We start from the raw sequence: 24,488 nt of genomic DNA on the forward strand, positions 1-24,488 counted from the left end.
CTATGAAATGTACAAAGGTTTACTGAACACACTTGTACAGCCTTTGTTTTGCTCATTAAACGTTTTGTCTGGTAGTGCTCATTGACGTTGTGGTTTGCTCCAGACTCCGTCCACACTACGCCGGAGAAATTTAAAAACGCATACAGCTTTATTTCTACGGTTAGGCCTGCGGTCCAGAGTAATCCGTCACGAAAACGGAGCTTTTCGAAAACGCTCTTCCAACCGGAGGAAATTGAAAACGCCGGCTTTGAGTTTTCGTGTGGACGGAAAAATTTTAAAACAGACCTTTTCGAACACGATAGGATCAGGAGAACCACGTGATTTCCCTGGCCGAGATTTCCTCAAACAAAAATATAAAACGACCAGTGATCGTTGCGTTTTTAAATTCTTCCGGTGACCGTAGTGTGGACGGCGGGCCCAAGCTTCCTAGGCTCCCAATGAAGTCAATAATCAGACGGCGTTCTTCAATGAGTCCAAAGAGAAAAAAATTGGAGGAGGTCCCGTGCAAAGGAGAAATACACCATAAATGAACACCGTAAACAAAATAAATATTGAGGACCTCGATCAAGTTTGATATTTTTTTACTTATTTAATTGTAAATAATTTTAACCTTTTTTTGTTGTGTCACTTATATAAAGCTGTTATTATATGCCTCGCGAGATATAAACCACTGAGCCAGGATGCTGGAGCTGAGAGTAATCGGCTGCTCCATCACTCCCGTGGTGCGCATCAGGAAAGCTCTGAAACTAAACTGTTTCTGATTTTATTGAGACATTTGTTTCAGATGAGAGAGGGCAAGGCCCTTCATCTCTGGAGGCAAACGAGGCGATCACGACTACAAGATCGCAAAACGACGATATAAAGCAGCCAGATTCTTCTCCTAAATGTTTACACGTACAATTTCTTCAAGCTTAAAATCGTCCTAACAATAATTTGATTATAGAACTATGAAGGGTTTTTCTTTTCTCACGCAATCGAAAAGACCAATTGTGCTGCGCGGAATTTGGAGGCCAGTGATGAGTTCGCTAACAAAAGCACGTTTCAAGATCAAGTTTTTCCATTTTTTTTGTTTCTCGCAAATCACTCGCCACCATGTAGTTTAATTTCACTCTTATAAACATTTAGGTCGTGTTCTACTGGGATCAACCGTTTCTGGTGGTTGATTGGGTTTTCTCGTGGTCTATTCGAGAAAAATCGTTTTCGGTTGGTTTGATTGATCAACTTTTTCAACCGGCCTCAAACCAGGTTAAAACGGTTGAAAAAGCATTTGCGTGATTATTTCGCGCGATTGTAGCTCGCGTAAGGACTAGTGCCAGGAGTTAACGCGTTTCAACAGAAAATGGTTGGAAAAGTGTCCTACTGAGAAACGTTAAACGTATCAACCCAAACCGGCTGCGGTTGAAACTGGGTTGACCCCAATAGAACACGTCCTTAACATTGTCAATAGTAGGCAGGCGTGGTTAAAAATGAGTAGCGTAATGGACTCCGGTCGTTGTATTCTTGAACACGACACTCAGCTCTTACTGTCTCTCTCCATTCAAGGGAAGTAATACCCATAGTTGTTTCATGCTAAGAAATCTAAAGGGGGCCACGGCAATCTGGTCCAGTCTGGCCCGAGTCCGACTTCAGTTTCAATTTAAGACATTTAGCACTTTCATCGACCCAACCATGTAAAATTCGTTGCCATTTATTTCCTAGATAAATATCACCTCTGTGATTGGTATAGGCATTAATATGAAGTCCATAGAGAGCTAGACAGAGTCAAAACGTCGAATAAGTAATAGCAATCAAGCAAAGAGATTTCTTGTTCCCTGATGTCTAAGTCTTAACAAACTCTTTTTGCTGTTTAATTTGCAGGCTTCGTATCGTCCATGTTTATTACTGAAAATCACAGTACTCCGAGGACACAATATCACACTAGGTTCATTTGATGACTTCCGTAAGTATAGTCTTGACTCTTGTTCAGTCAATCTAGAAAACAAATATCATATATCTTACACCAGAAAGTTGACTAAGATCTTTCCTGGTAGTAATCGTACGAAGCTGAAACAATTAGGGATTTCCCCGATTTGTACTATTGAAATTCTTTCAAATTGGACTCGCCCTAAAGTTCGTAAATTTTGAGAGAATTTCCAAGTGGCGCTCGCATTTATACGATTACTTTTACATAATTCAGTAACCAACGGATGGAATTAATGAAGTTTTGGTTGATATTCTATTTCTTGTTCGTTATTATTTTCAGATAATACTGTCTTGATTGTGGCTTCGTGATTTCAGTCTTAAATCTTTTAAGAAATTTAAAAAACAAACATTTCCACAGTTTAAGTAACGTTATTCTGAGTGGCAACGATTCTTTCCTTGCTTTTATTTGATATTCTTCAATTTGACTTGCTCACGTTCTCTCTTGCATTTTCTAATTATCCGTTGAAGACAGTAGTCAGGCTGTCACGCGCTCATAGTTTTTAATCTTCTTTTTACTAGAAAACGCTGCTGTAATTCTTATTTTTAACGCTCTAATATATCTATTATATTTTCCTGTTTCTTCGATAGTTGATACCCCAGATCCGTATGTCAAGTTGTTAATTCCAACGTCACCAAACGGCAAACGAAGAACAAAAGTTCAACGTAACACTAACAGTCCAGTATGGGATGAAGCTTTCTATTTTTATCTCGATGCGGAACAGTTGAACTTGTTACGTAAGTGGCTAATTTAGAAATACGGCGCCTGTCATTGCTCCTGAGAACGCTTATAGTCCAGTCTGGCCCCTTTTAACCTCGTAACGCTATGCTTGCTCTCTGTTGAGAGAGGGTCCTTTCTACAAAGAGCGTAGCGTTGCGTAAAAAAATAAAAATAAATATTTTGATTACCGTAAAACATATTTAAGGTCTTAGGAGCACTCCCGGACGGCAAAAGGTATTATTAAAAGAATTGTAGACTAATATAGCTCACAAGTCACAAAACAAGACACAAAATCTGGGTCTTGATAACAGATCTCGAGACTTTCACTTTCGTATCTAAATCTATCCATTTTGCGACTAACAGTTAAAATTTTCCAATTTTCCGCCTAACGGCTAAATTTTGGCATGTATTACGGTTAACCTTCTTGAGACCCTCGACCCAGGTTCTTTCAGGCGTTCAAAACTAAGATGGTGAACTCAGCCAGCAAAGATGGTTCTTTTATTGGTCGGCGACCAACTTTACAGAGCTTCCGTTTTTTTTTATTTTTCAGAAATAACACTGATGGAGTCGGACATATTAAGTGATGATTTCGTGGAGACAGAAACTTTCGATCTTGGAACTTTGGAAATAAGCAAGACTTGCACGAAGACGTTCACATTTCGTAAGGTAGAGTTGTGGGTTTCTTTTCCCGCCATTCCAGGTTTTGTGTAAGTGTAATTCAAAGCTGACTGATTTTAACTTTCAACGTAGGTGTCCACAGTTGAGGTGGAAGTAAAGGTGGAATATTGGTAAGGTTTCAAATTTTCTTTGCTTTTTGGGTCGGAAAAGTCGTGTTTGGCATACTAATTTGAGTCGACACACATAGATGATGATTCTTTACAGATATCCCGGCCAAAAGAAAATATTTATATTAAAGGACTATTTCGATGCTAAATAGTCTATGCTCAACAACGGTACAGCAAGTGTCCAAAATTTTAATTACGTTGTTTTTGTAGCACCGCTCCGACAGATATGCGTTATAGTACAGACCTTTGCAAGGAGGAGAAGAAATTTATTCTGAGAAGGAAAGAATTTGTGTTTAAAGCCATGAGGATATTTTTTGGTGATCGCGGACCACAAACAATAGATGAAGTAAGTGAAAACGTAGAAATGGGTTTAATAATACCACCATTGCTGCGACTGAATGGCTAAGCATGCCTGCTTATCAAAATGCTTATCATGGAAAAATGCTGCTATGTTTTTGGATAGCAACAATATGAGTGAGTGTGGGAGGATTCATAACTAAGAAAGTCCTACCCGCAGACTTTTGAGTTTTCCCAAACCACTAGATTACAGTGATTGACGTCTAGAAAAAGTTGGCCATGGATAAAATTTTGTCGATTCTACGGTGACACAATTCGAGAGATTTGAATTAGCTTTAAATGTGGCTTAAACAGGTGACTCAGCCTCCTTACGGTCCTCGTCAGCGACTCGTCAAGCAGTTCACATTCCAACTGTTTTGTAAGTTGATGCCAGAGGGCAAGGGACTCCAATGTTTAATGTCAAAAGGTCGGGGAAGCACGTCGTAAAATTTAAATTAAACTCCTAAAGGAGACCAATCTGTGCATAGCGCGATTTTTTTTTTTTGACTCCTAAAAGATACCAATTTGAAAAGGACACGACACAGCGTTTTTTCCGTCGACCCGCACCCTAAAAGATATCTTCACAGCTTAAAATAGTGCTGTTTCGTCCCGCACACCTGTTACTTTCGTAACTCGTTTTCTTCCTTGTTTTGTTTAAATAACTATTACTTATTAACGATTATTTACATCTTTTAAGTTTTGCTATTCATGCTGTGATTGCTGTGATCAATGCAAGTTTCGCAATATAACCTTTGGAATCAAGTAATTAGAGACACCACATTTTTATCAGTTTAGTTACGCCATCTACGTTTTCGTTGTTATTTTATGCTATCGCTATCATCGCTATCGTGTTAAGCTATCGTTTCTACCATTGCTACCCTCGCAGGAGCAAGATCAAAGTAAGTCTTTGCTACATATGTTTTAGTTGTAATCGTGTCGTTATAGTTTAAGATTTATGTTCCATCGGTATCCTTGATTTATGTTTTGTATCTTAACTAGTATTAGCTTACATAAGCCTTTTGTATCGTTTTGCTTTTAGTTCGAACAACACAATCATAACCGTCACTACGACTTCACATCACAAGTTCATCTCTATTTTGTTATCCTGATTTCTATATTGTTGATTCATCGCTCCTTCCAATAAACGCTAACTATTGATTTTACTGTAACCTGGTTTCTTTGAATTGCAATGTGCGTTCGAGTGGTTCAAGCTCCTGTTAAGGCATAATCTACACGTGGCTTCGCTCCTGGAAAGTCACAACACCTTAAGTGAGACGAAAATCTGCAAATTACATCCCTGGGGCGACGATTATCCCCGACCTTTTCACATGCCAATCCCTCCTTCCCGGGCGTTGACGATTGTTATCCAATTTTTCATGCGACAAATTTAGGAGGGGGGATTTGCACACTAGTGGGAAATTTTTTACGACATCTATGGAACATAACGCTTAAGCAATAGGCAGTGACAACCTTAAAAGGTATGTATTGCAAAGAAAAACAAATATTGTACATGCCATCTGCGAATGCCAGCTTCTCGAGACGCCATTTCAGAATGCACCGAAAGTGGCCGCAATAAACTACTCGATACGCAATAAATAATGGTCGATAGGAAGGTCTTTGCAGAACATTGTATTTGATTGATTCTCAGATGCCTAATGTCGCCATTCTGGGGTCCGGTGGAGGTTTTCGTGCCGTGGTGTCACTCAGCGGTGTGTTCTGTGCTCTGAGGGACATGGGCGTGTTAGACTGCGCAATGTACACAACAGGGTTGTCAGGTTCAGCTTGGTAAGTAGTCTACATGTTAGAAAGTAACGAAGAAGAACTGTGATCATCTCTTGATACTGAAGCTCATGGGACAAATGTAAACCGGCATTAGACAAAGTTTCATGGCAGCCTCCCATGTGAAATGATCCGAAATACCACGTTTGTGCACAGGACTGATGGAAAATTGCTTTCTTAAAATTAAAGCCCGCACGTGGCCTGCTCGATGTCCTAGGAACCTAGCCACTTCATCATTCTGTTTTCCACTGAATAATTAACGTGCAACCTAGTTTATGGCAACATGACTTTATTAAGCCTGGGGATCTTACAGAGACTCTAGTGTCCCAAAGCACCACTGTGCACTACTTCGCACTTTAGATTTCTCATGTCTAGTAATTAAAATTTAGGTAAAGTATTCACATTTTAAAGGCAAATTCGAGATCTAATCCCGCATTTGAAAACAAAATATATTTCATGAGCGCCTTTGTTTCCGCTCTACTGTTAAAATGAAGGCCGGTCTGTTTTGTCTCTCTCGTGTTTATAAATGATGGTTTTACGATCTCTATAAGGTACTTGTCCACGTTGTATTCTCATCCTGACTGGCCCCATGTACATCCAAGAGTGGTTCGAGACACCTTGAGAGAAAACATTGATGAGAATTGGATGTGGCTGATGGTTACGCCATCTTGGATGTACAGACATCTCAAAATTATCATGAACAAGAAACGCCGAGGACAGCCTGTTAGTTTCACTGACGTTTTTGGTTACCTGGTCGGCGACACGATTCTGAAAGATGTAAGTCGTCACCCAATCAGAATTCCAAAACCAATATTGGTTTTGAAATTCTGATTGGGTGTCAAAGCGGCGCGAGTTTTTAAGCCAATCACTTAGCGTAGTAATGCAAGACTAAAGCAAATGCCACTTGATTGCTTTCGACACTCGAGTGAAAATCACCCTAAAAAAGTTTCTTGTTACACATTTTCACTATGTCATATTTATCTATTTTGATTAAAAAAATGTGAAATTGAGATTGTTCCTTTTTTTTTTCACAGCGCGACGAAATGCCGTTACTAAGTGAACAACAGAAAAAAATCGAGGGAGCCCTGGTTCCTTTTCCGCTGTACTGCTGTGTTCACGTAAAAAAGGACATCCCAGCCAAGGAATATTGTGGTGAGGGAGGGGGGGGGGGGGAGGGTTGGGGAGAGTACTGAGGGGAATCTAAAGGAATTTGTACACGATATTCCAGTCCGTGCATGAAAAACATATACAGATAAGACGAAGATTAACTCACTATTCGCGCTAAAATAGTTATTATATCAAGTTTTAACTGAAATGACAGCGAAAATTAGCAAACTAAAAATAAACTCACGTGGCACAAGGAAATAGAGTTCCAGGCACCTCTTTTCCTTGAAAGGAGTGGACCTTGGTAACCAGGTTGCCGAGTAACTTTAAAGAATATCCGTGGGTTAGTAAAAACATAAGGTGGAAATTTTTACAACAACCATTTTTAAATGAACTTTCCCTGGATGCCGACTTTACTTGGGAGTTAGCGAAAAGATGCAGCAAATAAAATTCGTCATAAAATTTTTATTCTATGATTTTAATCTATGCATTAGACCAACCGGGAAACATTTTAAAATTTCGACTTTTACTTACAGAATGGCTCGAGTTTTCGCCGTACGAAATAGGCATCCCAAGATATGGTACTTTCATGAAAACAGAATTCTTTGGAAGCAAGTTTTTCTGCGGTAAACTAGTGACATCATATCCAGAACCGCCACTTCACTACTTACAAGGTAAGATGAGCTGTCGCTGAGTCTCAGCAAGAGACTATGATCGAAGAGAACACATTCTCCCTACATGGGCCTCTTCCAATGATATCTTTTAAGGTGACTCAAAACAGTTTCCAGCAGTTAGATTTTGATGAGTCGTTATAACCACTCTTTATCAGTTGATGTTACAATCATGGTGTCAAAAAACTGCCCAATCATCAGTGAACACGTTGTTATCATCTTCGTGACACAATGGGTTACCATAGCAACAGTATGACCTGCTAAAAACACCCTTAATTACAACTTTAGGGGCGTATAGTTCAAAAACGGCACGGGATCTAAACGCTGGAAACTGTCTTGAGCCACCATAAATCTAATTTTAGCGCGTGGTCATACTACGAAGCTATTTTTTAGAAAGACACCTGAAGCTCAAAACAGCTTGAAAAGTTTACCACGGGGTACGGGAATATGTTTTCTTAGATCATAGTCTCTTAGAGTAGGATACATCCACTGCACTGAAATATGACTCGATTCTTACCCCTTTTTTATAAGACCGATAACAACGTATGTTGTAACTGATTTCTTAATAAAGACTTCTACTACTAAATACAGGATTGAAAGGACCTAATTATGGATTAAACGAAGAGTCGCTAAAAATCAAAATAACAATCCTTCCTTGTGGATTTGAAACAGTTCCCTGAAGAAGGAGCAATATTTCTATAGACCTATGCATGTGCACTAGCAGTGAGCTATCGAACTGGTATTACGATTTGTTACTCGGCTATAAATAGGACAGTTAAGAGCCACTGCCTGTAAATATGGAGAATCCGAGGACAGGTCGGAAAATTCGGATTTTCTTTTATTGCGTCAGAAAGACCCTTTTGGTGAACTATTTTCAGAAATATACTTTAAAAGTTCCAGCGAGTTCACATTTTTGTGAAATATATCTGGGAAAATTCGAAATACCACTCAATCAACCAAGATGGCCGATGGAATTTGTGTGAAATTGCACATTTTCATCAGGCCAGTACCGAAAGAAGGGAGCTTGCCTGGATTTCACACTCAAACAATTTGTAATTTACACTTTGATCATTCCTCTGACCTAAACGCCATCTTGAAGTAAATATGTTTTGTCTACTTCAGGCCGTTTGAAAAATACAACTGTCGCAATTTAATTTACGTGTAAAATTTCAACTAGTTTTAGAGGGTCATAACTCTTCTAGTATACGAATCTCTCGACAAATAAGAGGTTCTAAAGAAAGAGCTATGCTATGGGCATACCATGTCTTAATGGCTAGTCTGGCCCGTAAAAATTAAGCGCTCTAGACGAAAAACTATAAAGGGTATTTCGACTATTTGCGCTATTTTTACACGACCGAGCGAGAACGTCATCTTTATGAACATAATTCGACATGTTTCATAAAAAAATTTTTCTTTGACATTGTGTATCACACATGTAAGCAATAATTTTTAACATCATACCTCAGAAATGGCCCTAAGTATATTTCTGAAAATAGTTCACCAAAAGGGTCTTTTTGACACAATAAAAGAAAATTCGAATTTTCTGACCTGTCGTCGGATTCTCCATATTTACAGGCAGTGGCTCTTTTAGAGTCATTCAGGGATACTGTCCACCTAATTTCAGACCATTAGCCCTAATATTGAAATTATTCATTTTATATCTTGTTTCTTTATTAATTTATTTCTTCATGTACTGTAATTTGTCAGTCCCAACTTGTTTTAAACAATCAAAATCCCTTAATCCCTTAAAATTTAAGATCAAATTGCTGGAAGTGGAGGAATGAAAACGGATTAATTTCTCTCTCCCTCATTAGTTTAGTGTTTCAAACTTTGGTGATCTGCACCTTGTCACAAATATGGACTGATTTTAGAGGCGTCCTCGAATGAACATGCTCAAATGAATATCTCGGTCGGTTAGACGAATTAAGTTCCTTTTCGGCTTCGTTTGTTGATTGTCCATTTCGAATCACGTGAGGCTCTCTGCAGGGCTATTCCTTTATCTGTCTAAAACTACTGTGTTATTCGCGCGGTAAAAAATGAGGGAAAAAACCCTCCTAAGATCTGAAAAGCTAAGGGACATGAAAAACGAAGCTTAAGAGGACATTGTTAAGTTAACATTACTGATTTGCCCGCAGGCATATGGGGCAGCGCCTTTACCGTACTACTCCAGCGTGTACTTCGTGAGAGAAAACTTCCCAGTGATACAGTAGACGAGATGAGTAACGAAGGAGATCTGAGAGAAGAGCTACGTATGTCATTTAGGGTGCTTTCCATTATGCCAAATATTCCGGAGATTCCGGTGGGTAGTCAAATAAAAAGGTCCGTTTCGGTTTGGTCAGACCGGAATATACGGACCACCCGACCTCTGGAGGTGGTCCACTTCACCGGTTGGACCGAAATATTTGCCGGTCCATTTTGAAAAACCAGTTCATTGCCCTACATCTCCTCAGTAGATTTCAATTATGTAGGAAATTCGGGAAAGGAATAAAAAATGGTAAGAACTATTCCTGGTTGGCCCAGTTTGATCGAAAAGTGTCGTTCCAGTTTTCCTCGGGGAATCCACTGGTCTCTGACCGGTCGGTCTGGCAAAATGGAGAGCGGCACCCTTAAACTTCATTCTTTTAAGCTAAAAATTTGACATACAAACTATACGCCAAAGTGAATCTCGCGCAGAGCCCTCGTTTACCAGGTACATCCCCACTGATTAGAAACTTAAGTCAAGCGTTTTACAACATTGGTGATGTGAGTTTTATATTTAAGGATGTATCTTGTAATCTTGTCATCAGGGAGAAACCGTGCGCAGTTTGAGGCAATGCAAATGTCTAACCCAATAACACAACAAAATGACTATGGCCAGCGTTTTAACGCCGACCATTCGACGCCAATCGACCACTGGAAGCCACTAGACCACTCGACGCCATTCGACCACTCGGAGTTGAACAATACGGTGTTTAGGCTACCACCCCTCTTACTGTTCTAATAAAAAATCATGCGTGACAATTTACTCCTTAATGTTGGCGCGAAATTTCAGCGCTAATCGGTATAATTTCACGTGTGAAATTACAAAATTGCCATGATAACGTTTGGCGTGAAATTTCTCGGTTCAATAAACAAGTCCAAAACCCACGATTGCAAACGTTATTTAACACACATGATATTAAAGGTAATAAAATTGTATACTCTTGAAATTAAGAAATAATTTCACTTGCGTTTTGCCAAAATTCTAACAAGAATGTAGACCAAATGCGCGAGAAATTATTTCCTAGTTTCACTCATCACCAATTGATTTTCCAGATTACGTGCCTGTTTCTGAACTTGAATTTCAGGCCAAGTATTCATTACAGGCATGTCAATTCACCTTTTATCTCACTGTCTCATACAGGAGATGCAGTCGACGGGAAAGATGATGACGACGACGCTGCGGACAGTGACAGCGACGATGAAGATGACAATTATGTCACTGACGGTCCTAACAACAACAACAACAACAACAGCGACAGCAACGATGAAACTAAAGAGAAACACGATGACGATGACGATGGAGGCTTCTTTGGGCGGTTCTTTGAAACTCTTGTGGATAAGCTTGCTGTGTTTAAGACTCGAGCTGGTCGAGCAGGTCTGGTACACAATTTTCTTCGCGGTCTGCAAGTAATGACGTCAGCACCATTGTTCTCAGCAACCCTCGAAACCTGAATACGAGGAAGAGGAGCGCAAGCTCGGCTTGTTTCGCTTGCAAGAGACTGTATCAAGTGACGTTGTTATGGGCGGTATTCACGAACTTCTTCTAGGCCCCCCAACCACCCCCTGAGGTTACTTAATAGTGCCGATGAGCGCTGATGTGGAATGCTGCTCGAATATTAATCTTCTCAATGTATATCACAGGCAAAGTTGATGAGGAAGTACAAACCGCTGACGAGTCTGCGCTCACATCTCGTCGCATCTACTTGGTTGACAATGGGCTTGTGTTCAATTCCCCGTACCCTCCCCTGTTGAGGCCTGAGAGGGATGTGGATGTGTTTCTCTCCTTTGACTTCAGTGTGAGGAAAAGAGATGTTGAATTTTGCTTCGAGGTAAAGATGTATTTCAAAACGAGGTCGACCCACTGAAACGCCGTTTACTTCGGTGATTCTGTTTGTGTTGTTCAGTAAAATTAAGCCATAATATTTTTGTGTAACGAGCATTAATCGTATTGGTTGGCTGGATGTTTTGTGACCTCAGTTTTGCGACATCTATGCTTTAATTTCAGTGTTAGAAGAAAACCAAAACCAGCCACAAAAGTATGTTAGGGCTTCAATCCTGGACGGGATGGAATGCTAATTGTTGCATTATTTGTTAAGTTTTGTTACTTTCCGAAGGTTTATAATAATTAGGACAAGATTATTCTTCTATCATCAACGACCAAAAAAGATGAGTAATGCACGACCAATGCCCGGAGGGATGGGGGAGCGGGTGGGTGGGGATGAGCGTACTTTGAATTGACGGGGCCATAAGCAGGGCTTCTCCACTGTTTTAGATTCTTGTTAGTTTGGCATTCTTCGCATCCGTTACTTGGGTTGTCACGTAACGATTATCCTTACATAAGGAGAGCGTTACTTAACGACCCCAATGGTTGCCTAGAAGCCATAATACCTGTTACCTGTTACCTAGCTTCTTTGTGCCTCGTGGCACATATGGCCTCTAGAGGGCCATAATATGAAATATATATATATTTTTGTGTATCATATCAGGAACTCCTATTAGCAGAACAATGGGCGATAAAGAACAAATTAAAATTTCCTCCAATTGAAGCAGAATTGCAGTACCAAAGGCATGGAATGAAAGAATTTTACGTGTTTCAAGATCCACAAGATCCAACTTGTCCAATCGTTATTCATTTTGTGCTGGCAAATAGAACTTTCAAGGAACAACTCAAACCAGGTATCGCACCAACTTGATTCTTTGTCGTTATTGTTGTTGTGTCTATATAAAGCTGGATTTATGAAAACTTTGTTTATGCGAAAAGTGTGTTTCTTTGTACCAAATGAGCTACACACTTGATTTCAAGACTCCCAAGGGCCTAAAAATCACTACAAGCGATCAAAAACAGTAGAAGAGTACAAAAAGGAGGACAAAAGACTGATATTCCTTCGAACTTTTATATCGTCTCTAACGCCATCAAAATGCTTGACCAAGGTGAAATTTTCATTAACATAAATCCCGTCATATCAACATAAAGGCAACGTAACCAGTTCCAGCTGCTCGGTTATTCGGAGACCTGCACAAATAACTGGGTTAGTAGGAAAAATGGTTAGTGGAAACAAAGACCGCAACTTTCTTTTTTCCATTCGCCGTTTTTTCGTTTTCCAGCCCGACCGCCTCGAACAGGGTAAGTGCAGGGAGTCCAAGTAGTTTAAGGCGCTGGTTTTACTAGGTTCCAGCTCTCCTCGCTTCCACTCGGATGGATTCTCGGTTGTTCTGAGTTACTGCACGCTTTGTACATGTTGCAGTTTATTTTCACTGCTCAGTTTTTTTTTATTTCTACTATAAGTAGTCCATTTTCTTCAAATAGTTATTTTTTTTCTCAGTTTATCTCTAGTTAATGGTAATTATTGACTGGGGATAAACTGAAAATAAAGTTAACTACGCCGACGAAAGCGAACCACATATATTGAAATAAATAATAAAAAATAAGTAACATTTATCTAAACGATATAACACGGCAACAGGGCTACCTCTTGCGAGTTGAAATTTTCAACCATGGTATGTTTACTTGTAATATCTGGCGCGAAAACAGACTTTATTTACTTGTCAGAAGGACAGTTTTATTTGAAATATTTTAATAACTAACTCTATTCAATCCTAACAGGCATACTTCGAGAAACAACCGAAGAAAAGAACTATGCAGACTTTTCACTGTTCGAGGATCGCCACAACTGGTACAGCACTTTCAACTTTCACTATCGAAATGAACAGTTTAATCGATAGGCGGACCTCAATGAATTTAACACGCTCCTCGGTGAACAAACAATTAAAGACGTCATTGCTGGATGCATTCAAAGACGACGCCAGCGTCGAGCTCATCTCTCCGACAGGTTATCCGACCTGTAAATTCAAAATAAAATCTGACTTTGCCCAGAGAAATTTACTCTCTTGTAACTCCCCTTTTATAAATAACCTTGTAAATAAACCAGGGACCCAACGATTTTCTTTCAGCGGGATTTAACTAACGCTGTGTAAACGGTGTATCAATCAAAAAATAACTTACCAAATGCAGCAAATTCTTGGTGGTCAAAACGCTATATTCCACGGATTTAGAATATATATTTGCCTGTAATAATTCCGTGTTTTCGTGGGATATGTTTGTTCTAAAATCTCAGGCCTTGTCCACACTAATTCGTTCCAGACGCTCATCCTCTTCAGCGAAAACGTAAACGTTTGCAAACGCTGTCTACAGTCAGGAGACAATTGAAAACGGAGCCCTATATCGTCTTAAAGAGGACAGCCAAAACGGAGGTCTTCGAAAACTCTGAAGTCGAAATTCAGATGTTTGCACATTCGCAAGTGACGGTTACTGAAACGATGGTGTGAACACGGAACGTTTGATGAGGTTTCGAAAACGCATCGTTTCCAGAACGTATTAGGGTAGACGGATGAGAACGTGCAAGCATCTGAATTTCGGCTTCAGAGTTTTCGAAGACCTCCGTTTTGGCTGTCCTCTTTAAAAAATTCCAATTATCGTTGGTGTAACATTAATTGGCAACATTAAAGCCACCCCCTCTCCAGGCCCTCTCCCTGCGCGGTCCCTGTCTGACATTACGGAAATCTGAATGATAAAGCTAACTATCCTTTGGTGTATTATTGTATTTATTAACAATGTATTTAACAGGAACTTATTATTAAAGGAACTACGTCACGACCTGCGCATGTGCGGATCATTTTGCGGAAGGGCTATTTTTCCGTATCTTCTCTCGTCTCGTATTTTCCTCTACTAACTTACTTTCCTTTATTTGAGAGGCAAAAGAATAGGAAACATGTAAAATGACTAGATAAACGATACAAGCAAAGTGGCAAACTGCGCGTGAGAGATAAACGAAAGGTACTTGCGTTCGTCATTCTAGGGAAAGAAGGTGGCCAGCGAACGCTGAATCACTCCAATATTCGCCATAAATCATCGCAGATACTGACGAAGAATAAAAGCCAAAACGTTACTCCCTCAGAAACTGAAGTGTAAATCCTCTTCCGACCACTTGCAGATCGCCGACCGCCTCGAGAAGACATCACACTGCATCACAACATACACGAAAATTCACTCACAAAACATCGAACACGAGCCAAAATCTACATGTAAATACTCTAGCACAATCAATTGACTTATAACCGCTATCAAAAGAATAGACCACTCAAGGATGGGAAAGATACTTTCCGATAAAGTTACGAATACGTCCTCGCCGACGATTTTGAAAGTTTGAGGCTAAAACTTTCAAACTGTTTCGTGACAACACGCGCATGCGCGACCGTGACCTAGCTCCTTCAACTACAGAAAACTATAAAAAGCAGAATATTCATTATTTATTTACTCATGCAGATTTAAAACATTCTTTATTTTATAAGATGAAGAGCGGATGAAGAGTTAGAGAATTTATCTTCCACACAGGCCTTGTTTCCAAGGTAATCCCTCTCTAGTTATTTTTAGATCTCTCAAGGTTTCCGAAATCCCAGGAGGGTCTGAAGTAGCTAATCCTATGACGCGGATTTAAGTCACGTGGATTGCCCAAGCGGGTTTACGAGGATTTTCATCTTCAACATAAAACATACACACAACGCACGTTGCAACATTATCCACCCGACGAACTGGTAGCCATGTTTATTATAAACGGGCGAGAGATGACGTTGGGAAAAATGCCTGTACGGAAGATTAACTCTCATATCCTTCGTCCACTCTTTAAAACATGTATTAGAATTGTGTATAGACACAAATGGAGGCTATTGTTTATTTCTAAAATATGGTCGGCATAGGCGTAACTTTTTGGGGTTTTTTGCTTTTATTTTAGTTCAGTTTTCTTTATTTTTAGGACGTTTTCAATAAAGCAATTATTCCACTCGCGCTTGTTGGATATGAGATGATTATCACCAAATCGGCGTTGGCTATCTATCATCTCATATCCAACGAGCGTTCGTGGAATAATTCATATCCCGCATGGTCAGGTTAATCGGCCTGGAGGGAAGATAATACGTACATTAAGTAAACGTTTGGAAATCCTTCGTTCAGTTAGCAAAGTCTGTTTCTCAAAATCATTCCAGGTTCAAGAATCAAACAGTTTTCCAATGTTCGGGAGAAGCTGCGGGAAGTCCGTTGTGTTTTGTTAAGAATTTTCAAACAGTTGACTTACCGGTAAGCACGGGGAGTCGGTCTTTTTTCCTCTTATTCACAAATGAAATAAAACGGTTACATCAGACGGAGTGACTGTTAGTTATTGCAAAGTCCCTAAGGACTGAAGGGGGTGATCCTCTTTCCCCCAAAAAATTACACAATGCCTGAACGTGCGAGTGTTGAAATCGAGATACAAGCGCACTCAAATTGCAGCAAAAACGAAAACGTTCACAATTCTCACGTCTAATGAAACTGTTACCATGAGGATCCCACCCTAGGTATAACTTAGAAATATAGTGGTCGGAGCGAAAGGTCATTATAACTACTAGCGTTATACTTGTCCGTGACATTTACTGCATGATATTCACCCGATAAATAATACCAAGAAGGAATCAAAGGTAAAAGATTTAAGTCAGTGAATTCTCCATATAGGCATTATGTTCAAGATAATGCCGCTCACGTTATTTTTTAGAGATGCTACCCACTTCTTCTTATGAGTTCACCGCGCGCGTCGTGTGGATGTTTTCGTGGAAGATACAAATACTTGTAAAGCCCCTTGGGCTGTCCACGTGAGCATAATCGGTGTCATAAAATTGGCTATTTCTAGATCCTGCTGGGATTTAACAAAAAACTAGAGCTAAACTCGACCTTAGGCCTTCGCGCCATCCATTTTTTGGCTTTTATCACAAGAAGCATACAATCTTGTTAATTAGGATGAAAGTGAATAAAGGAATGAAAAAAAATGGATTGAGTGGTTTACTTTTGTCATTATCTCTTACGCGAACTTACAGGGAAAGCCGCTCTCCACACTGATCCTGCAACACGCGGAAGCGCTTAACTCGTACCAAGGCCTCTTTGCGCTCTGTAAGAATTTTTATAACGCCTTTTTTAACTCATTCGAATCTCTTATAAATTTCGCAGCTTCCATGAAACCAGACAAACATGAAACGAAGTCGACAGATTTTTTTGCAACTTGGTCTAATGTATTTTGAATAATTTTGACAGTCAAATAATTTTTGCGTCTTTTTCAAAGTTTTATCTCAAATTGTTGTTCGCTACATGGTCGTACCATTACCCTTGGTCAAAAAGCGCTTAATTCTCCACATTCGCGTGAAACAGAGAGTTGGACAATTTAATTTATCAACAATTTAATTTAATCCTGACAGTTAGCAACGGTTTATTTTATCTATAACTATATATGATTGATTATAACTGATTGTCCATGTTAAATTACAATCAATTCTACCTTTTACTTATATAACGAAGGAATCCACCGGAAGTTCGAGTAACAAGTGGACAAAAACTTTGTACCGAGATCATTGGCATCGTTTCGCAAGCTTCTGTGCAACTATGTAGATATCTTCTCAAAATAAATCATTTCTAACAACACCAAATGTCAAAAACAAATTTTCAAAGTACTGGTGAAATAAAACTGATGATGATGAAATCTTACCTGTAACTGCACAATTTCACTGAACTTTGAAGCATATTTTCTCGAGTTTCTTTGGAAATTGTTTTCGGTGTTATTTCAGTCAACTATTTATATCTTTGGCTACAAAAAAATGTAAAAACGACTGTAAAATACCTTAAGTGACAAGGCTTTTGTCCACTAAAAACTGAAATTACTCGATTTTCTATCGGATTTCGTCTTAACCCTTTTATTATCATGCTGTGGACATGTTTGGGTTAACAAACAGCTAACATACACCTGAAAAAATTCAAGTTTCTTCACAAAAGAAATTTATTGAACAGCTCGTCGCCTCCTAATGTTCTGTAAATGTAATGCTATCACTGAGCTTAGCAAGAACTTTTAACGTCCTGTTTCTTTAATTAAGGCTGTGAGGAGCTTCCACAAACATGTCCACAGTCAGAAAAGCTAAGTAATTATTCAATAACTATAGCATTTCGATATACGCTATACACAGTGCGGCAATGTCAGAAAACGGTCACTTAGACGGAAGGGTAAAGTTCTTCTTGGTTAACCTTCACATTCTAATGTAAAGCCCCGGCCAAACGATCGCAACATTTCAACAAAACATATCCCAACTTTGTTGGCCCAGCATTTGCAAACTCCGGCCAAACGATCGCAACATTTGAACGCAACATATCGCAACATGTTGCGTGCATTTGGCCACCCTGTTGCGACGTGTTGCGACATGTTGGGTAATGAAAATCGAACAAGTGCGCATGCCCGGGTGCAACATTGTTGAACGAACCTGGCCAAACGGCTACAACATCATGCAACATCCACAAATGTTGCATGAAAAATTTGACCAGGTTCAAATTTGAGCCAACAACACCCGACATGTCGCAACACGTCGCAACACGTTGCAACAGGGTGGCCAAACGCACGCAACATGTTGCTCCCAACAATGTTGCGATATGTTGCGTTGAAATGTTGCGATCGTTTGGTCGGGGCTTAAGCTTTCAAATATAAAAAGTTTTAAAATGGCTCTGTTCTGAATCTCTCAGTCTGCCCGCCGTTATACTGTCATCATCAAGACTTGGAAATTAGTCAGCACTTCACTAGCTTGCTGTTCTGTACAAAGGGCTTGGTTGTGGCTTGGTCATTGTCTAACCGTGTATCGTTTCAAATTCTCCTTTGTTCCATGGCCGGTCGATTGTTCAAGCAGAGGCTTACACAAATTGAATGAGCATCTCCAACTTAAAGGCACCGAAAGCATTTAACATTATTGAACAGCACCGAGTTAGTGACCAGACGGTTAAAGATAATGTTAGTTCAGATCACAACTTAAACGTATTTATAACAACACTTGATAAATTCCCTCAGCTACGTTAATTTGCCATATTTGTGAACTGGCCGGGCCACTGTCAAACTTGAATATGGCTAGTGATATCGCATTTCATTTCTTTGTCCAAATTTACTGAAAAATAATGGAAAAGCCAAAAAGAAAAATGAAACTTGCCTCCTTCGATCTTCGAGCAGATAAACAAAGAGATGCTGGGCCTTTTTCGAGGAGCTTGTTTAATTTCAACGAGAATGAAGAGCACACCATGTTTTGCCCAACTTTGAGAAGAATTCCTTCTGAAAGAATTTATTCACCAGTAAGTGATAGTTTACTTATTTTGCTAAGCTTTGGTTGCTTCTTCAAGCACGCTAAAGCGGCCCCTTTACTTAAAATTCTCACATGATCAACCCTTGAGCATTAGTTGGATCACCGGATATAGACCAAGTTGACATTGGCCCATTCTGACAACGAAATACTACTTCATATCTTATGGTCCGTAAAAAAACGGGAGAACTATATAAGTACTTATTGTATAAGACTATCTTGACAATCATAAATATATGAAACCACAGGAAAAACCAGTAAGGAAAAAAGTGTCATTACTATTTCTTTACATGCTTTAAAATTCTGTTCCTATTCCCTACAAACATAGTTTATAATTCTTGTATTGTATTATTATATTTGCATTATCGGACAATCTAGTCCGTAATTGTAGCGTGTGTTAGTAGTTGTACATTTCCTTAAACATTTTCTGAGATGACTTTGGAGTCCGATTCTTGATCGGCAGATGCTTGTAACAATCAAATAAATCATTGTAATTGTGTAGCGGAAGACCAAAGCCTAAAGGCCAGTGTGTTTCGCTTTCTTTTTGATCAAAGGGAGTGAACCTAAGAAATAATGACGATCTCTTCGCTATCCAAAACTAATAAAAACTAAAACAAAACAACTTTTGTGTAAACGTGAAAAGCTAATTGACACAATCACGGTGTTCATGTTAGATTCTAGTAAGACCGTACTTCCGTTACGGATAACTTTTAATTTCAAAACATTTCTAAATGATAAAGACATTCTTTCATTTTGCTTGCGAAAGCGATTAACATTAACGCTTGCTGTTTCTCTAACACTATTTTCATATATTCTGCCTGGGTTTTCACGATGCTGGATCCTCAGGAAGGCTAGTGACTCGGAAAGTATAACTTGTACCGGGAAGATCTTACATATTAAATTCATCCGTCACTCCAAATACTTTCAGGACGCAAAAAAACTGCAAAGGCTCTAGAAGAAACTAAAGTAAAAAGGCAAATATGGGTACAACAACCCTTCAAAACTTTGTTATCGTGGCATGAACAATCACGTGAGAAAAATTGGTGTTTCAGCACTGCTTAAATACGTTTTACGTTATAAAAGGAATCACAAACACTGCACCCCAGGCAGAATATGGCTAAATAATGGATAAGAGTTAGAAAGTTAGAAAATCAGTTTCAAGACATACAGAAGGCTGTTTCAGCTGTTACTTCCGTAAAGAATAATTCACATTGTAAACCGTTCGATTTCGCTATAATTCACTCTTAGTGTACTGATTTTTCCTCTTATCACACTAATCTCGAGACTAACAGGTTTTTCTTTTGTTTCTTGTTTGCCCCCCGAGCTCTATAATCATTCCCATCTCACCAGTTGGTGTCATGTGTAAGTGATCGTTTCTGATTAGTGATTTTAAAACTGTAAGAAGCGCAAGGCAAAGAAAACATCAGGGAACAAAAAATGTAAGTGAACAGTGTCAGTGACCGTTTTTATTCCTTGGTTGCTGGTGAATATTTCTTTCCTCGTGGCTGCTCAGATCTCAGTCCTGAAAAAGAAATGAAGTGCAATGAGTGGGCACACTTGCAGCCATAATTGCTTGCATTCATTTCCTTCTTTTATCTCGTTGCTTTTGAATGTTTTGCACCAACAGATGGCGGAGTATTCAGAGTGATGTTCACTATGCGACTAGATTGGGAGGACAATATTGAAAAGAATGGAAAGCTTTCTCCGATATCTTATTCATTATTCAAAAGTAACGCATCCAGCGTTTCGAATATATTGCGGGACTATCGAAAACCTATCTTATTCTTACATTATTATCTCCTTACTTTTACAAGAGGACAAACGCGCGTCAAACGTCGCAAAAAGCATTACTAATACAACATAAATAGAAAAATACTCTTCTTAACGTACTGGGAAGTATATATATTTTTGGCATTGCCTCAAAAGTTGAATTTTTCTTTTAGAAACAGTGACCAGCTTTTTGACATGTAAGGGTGTACAAGAAAGGAACACAGAAATACAGAAAAGCTCACATATCTCTAATAGCAGGGGTTAACAACGGTTGAGCTTTCAAACATATTTTACTTACAGTGCTCCAAAATCCAGTGTGACGTCATCGCCAATGAGTACAAACGGGGCCCAGTGTTTCACCTCACTAAACTTTTCTGATTCTCTGAGACTTTTCATAGCCCGGTTGAGAGACACACTGGCGCTGTTTCCATCACGGATGTTTTGATAGAAGAATTTCATAAACTCCAAAGTGGCCTTGTCATCAATTGCCCAGAGAGACACTAGAACAGAACGAGCCCCAGCACCCAGGAAAGCTCGAGCAATACCGATCACACCCTCAGCTTTGATCTCTCCTTGGCCACTATGGCAGCAACTAAGAACAACAAGCCTTGCTCGTAGCTGAACAGCTTGCACGTCAGCTATTTTCAGCATGTGATGCTTCATGTACCCTGCTCGACTGATATACTTCTGTGTTGAGTTTGGAGCCAAAGCAATTTCACCATGTTCGCTATTGCCATGTGCTGCGATGTGAACCAAAGCAACAGAGGTGATTCTTTTAAGCACCTCTTCCTTAGTTGCTTCCCTTCCTGTTAGGGGGGTGGTGTTTAGAATCTCGCCAATCATCTTTACTTCATTCATGGCATGTGGCAGCTGTGGCAAAATGGGTTCACCAAAGATGTTTGTAACCTGCTCCAAACATGGATCGCCAACAAGCAACACCCCAGTGTTACTGTGGTAGCTCCCAGCACAATCTTCAAACAGCTGTAAGCTGGTCAGCGAGGGGATTATACGGATCCTGAACGATTCACTCAGGTATCTTGAAGCTTCATCCAAAAACGCAGCGAAAGGAGTAAGGTGTAGTGGACCATCTGGAACAATGACTATTTCATCCCCTTTTAACATGCTTCTGATGGGCTCAAAAATACTGCGGTACAAAACACGCAAAGAACTGGTTGTGGCTGGTGTCAACTGTACTGTTTGATCAGATGAATGGCTTGGTGGAGATTCTTCTCTCAGCTTATCTAAAGAACGACCACGAATCTGGTTTTCTTTCAGAACACTTTTCCTCAACCGCTCTATAAAGCAAACTGCATCTCTCTCTTCTACCGTGTTTTGTCGAAACTGGACATTGTTTCCCTTGCATAGGACCCATAAATTGATTTTTTTACCCTGGAGTGCCACAAAAACTGTTTGAGTGGACGTAGGGCTTGCCAAGTTTGAGAACTTTTCTTCATCACCAGGAAACTCAGAATGTAGTAGTTGAAGGTCATACTGTATCTTCATGAGGTCCATTAAGGCCTGTGCTCGTCCTTGCTCAGCCGCACATAAAGCCTCGTCAATCTTTGAAAGCCTTACCAGTAATCTCCACAAAGCTGTGTACACATGATGACGCATATCACGAAAGCTCACTTTCCACACATCTTCGACTTGAAGATGTCTTATGTCATTGTGCACTTTTACACTGGAACGATAATGATCCAGAGCCTCATGCAAACGACCCGACAATTCAAAATCACAGCCTAGTGAATAACACGCACATCCTTCACCACACTTGTCCCCAACTTCTCTGGCGATGTTAAGATGCTTCTTGTGGCATTCTATGCTTCGCTTTAAATCACCTTGACGGTGATAAGCTCCACCAAGTTTACAATACGCATATTCTTCGGCAATTTTGTCTCCTACTCTCTGGGCAGTCTTGAGAGACTGTAAGCAGTACTGTACTCCTCCTGACTCATCACCAAGGCGTAGTCGAATCCCGCCAAGGGAACCATACGCAATCCCTTCTGAAGCCTTATCTCCGGTTTTTTTCGCAATTTGAAGACTTTGCTCACAGTACCAAGTCGCTTTCCTGAAATCACGGAGACTGGCATAAGTATTGCCGAGATTGCCGTAGGCAACTCCTTCTTTAGCCCTGTCGCCCACTTCTTTGGCAATAGTAATAACAAGCATGTGGTACTCTATGGCTTGTTTGAAATCACCGAGGCTCTGATAAGCATTGCCGAGATTACCGTAGGCACATCCTTCTCCAGCCCTGTCGCCCACTTCTTTGGCAATGGTAAGATGGAGCATGTGGTACTCTATGGCTTGTTTGAAATCACCGAGCGACCGATAAGCATTGCCGAGATTGCAGTAGGCACCTCCTTCTCCAGCCCTGTCGCCCACTTCTTTGGCAATGGTAAGATGGAGCATGTGGTACTCTATGGCTTGTTTGAAATCACCGAGGTGCTCATAAGCAATGCCGAGACTGCCGTAGGCATGTCCTTCTCCAGCCCTGTCGCCCACTTCATTGGCAATGGTAAGATGGAGCATGTGGTACTCTATGGCTTGTTTGAAAACACCGAGGCAGTTATAAACAATGCCGAGATCGCCGTAGGCACCTCCTTCTCCAGCCCTGTCGCCTAGTTCTTTGGCAATGGTAAGATGAAGCATGTGGTAGTCTAGGGCTTGTTTGAAATCACCGAGGTGGCGATAAGCATTGCCGAGATTGCCGTAGGCACATCCTTCTCCAGCCCTGTCGCCCACTTCTTTGGCAATGGTAAGATCGAGCATGTGGTACTCTATGGCTTGTTTGAAATCACTGAGGCTCCGATAAGCAATGCCGAGATTGCCGTAGGCACCTCCTTCTCCAGCCCTGTCGCCCACTTCTTTGGCAATGGTAAGATGGAGCATGTGGTACTCTATGGCTTGTTTGAAATCACCGAGGCTCGCATAAGCATTGCCGAGATTGCTGTAGACACCTCCTTCTCCAGCCCTGTCGCCCACTTCTTTGGCAATGGTAAGATGGAGCATGTGGTACTCTATGGCTTGTTTGACATCACCGAGGCGGCGATAAGCATTGCCGAGATTGCCATAAGCATTTCCTTCTCCAACCCTGTCCCCCATTTCTTTGGCAATGTTAAGATGTTGCAGATGATTATCTATAATCTTTGATTTGCTTTGTTCCATTTCTGTGCAAATTATGTTGAAAATTGACATGTTAAGTTGACTACTTGTAACGTTATAGAGCTAATGAGTTAAGGGCATTAGACACATTAATAAAGGTTGCATACTTACTTTATAGGTATTTCCCTGTTGGTATATTTTAGCCCGAGGGTCTTAGAGCCTTGGAAGGTTTTAGGATGACAACGACACAGCCTTAAAGCCTTAAAACGTACCTTTCAGTCTTAAATTGCCTTGAGATCTGAGGATATTGCTACTACACAGTCTTTTTATCCTACAATCTTTACAATCGCCTTCTGTTTGATCAAAGTAACTTGTGATCAGGCCGAGTTTTTTTCGCGCTCTTCGAAAGGAGAGTGGCCCTGGGAACAAGGTTGTCATACATTCTCTTATGTTGTTACGATAGACCTTAACCAAAAGAAAAGCTAGAGTAGAAAACACTTCTATAAACCCGACTAATGTTTTTGAACGATAGGTAGTAAAAGACTTTTAAGCTGTAGTTACAAGACCGGGCGGCAGCCAATTCTAAACAATACATTTTACTTTTAAACTAGCTTTTTAAAAACTAACGTTTTTCCCGCTACTAATATTACTAATATAAAAGTTAAGTCACCACTGATACAAAATCACCGTAACTGTCGCTATCTCTTGTGAAATGGCTTCTCAAACCACTAAATAGCTCTCTGTAATGTTCTTAATACAGCTGCTCCAGACAGTCACTCTCTGCCGATAGGAACAACCACTACTGCTTAAGGTAGCTCACCCATTTTAAACAATTAG

The 24,488-nt window shown here is 40.1% G+C and overlaps 1 protein-coding gene and 1 pseudogene across 2 annotated transcripts; one reads left to right on the forward strand and one right to left on the reverse strand.

Moving 5' to 3' along the window:
* Positions 1-1,857: 1,857 nt before the first annotated feature.
* On the forward strand, positions 1,858-13,533 carry LOC110043972 (cytosolic phospholipase A2-like; annotated as a pseudogene). Its single transcript, XR_016208037.1, has 14 exons — positions 1,858-1,939; positions 2,551-2,697; positions 3,231-3,346; positions 3,431-3,468; positions 3,676-3,811; positions 5,450-5,586; positions 6,132-6,357; positions 6,615-6,732; positions 7,221-7,358; positions 9,491-9,604; positions 10,738-11,029; positions 11,233-11,425; positions 12,083-12,272; positions 13,201-13,533. The product of XR_016208037.1 is annotated as a cytosolic phospholipase A2-like (transcript).
* A 3,096-nt stretch (positions 13,534-16,629) lies between these two features.
* LOC110042378 (uncharacterized) lies at positions 16,630-23,720 on the reverse strand. The gene is made up of 2 exons (XM_089292709.1): positions 20,848-23,720; positions 16,630-20,301 (listed from the first exon to the last, which is right to left on the reverse strand). The coding sequence occupies exons 1-2, from the start codon at positions 23,712-23,714 to the stop codon at positions 20,289-20,291; spliced, it is 2,880 nt and encodes a 959-aa protein (XP_089148835.1). The 5' UTR covers positions 23,715-23,720; the 3' UTR covers positions 16,630-20,288.
* Between the last annotated feature and the right edge of the window lie 768 nt (positions 23,721-24,488).

The sequence above is a fragment of the Orbicella faveolata genome, unplaced genomic scaffold (genome assembly GCF_042242905.1).
Source record: "Orbicella faveolata isolate gen_17 unplaced genomic scaffold, um_ofav_v1 contig_24, whole genome shotgun sequence".
In the NCBI taxonomy this organism is placed as follows: Eukaryota; Metazoa; Cnidaria; class Anthozoa; order Scleractinia; family Merulinidae; genus Orbicella; species Orbicella faveolata.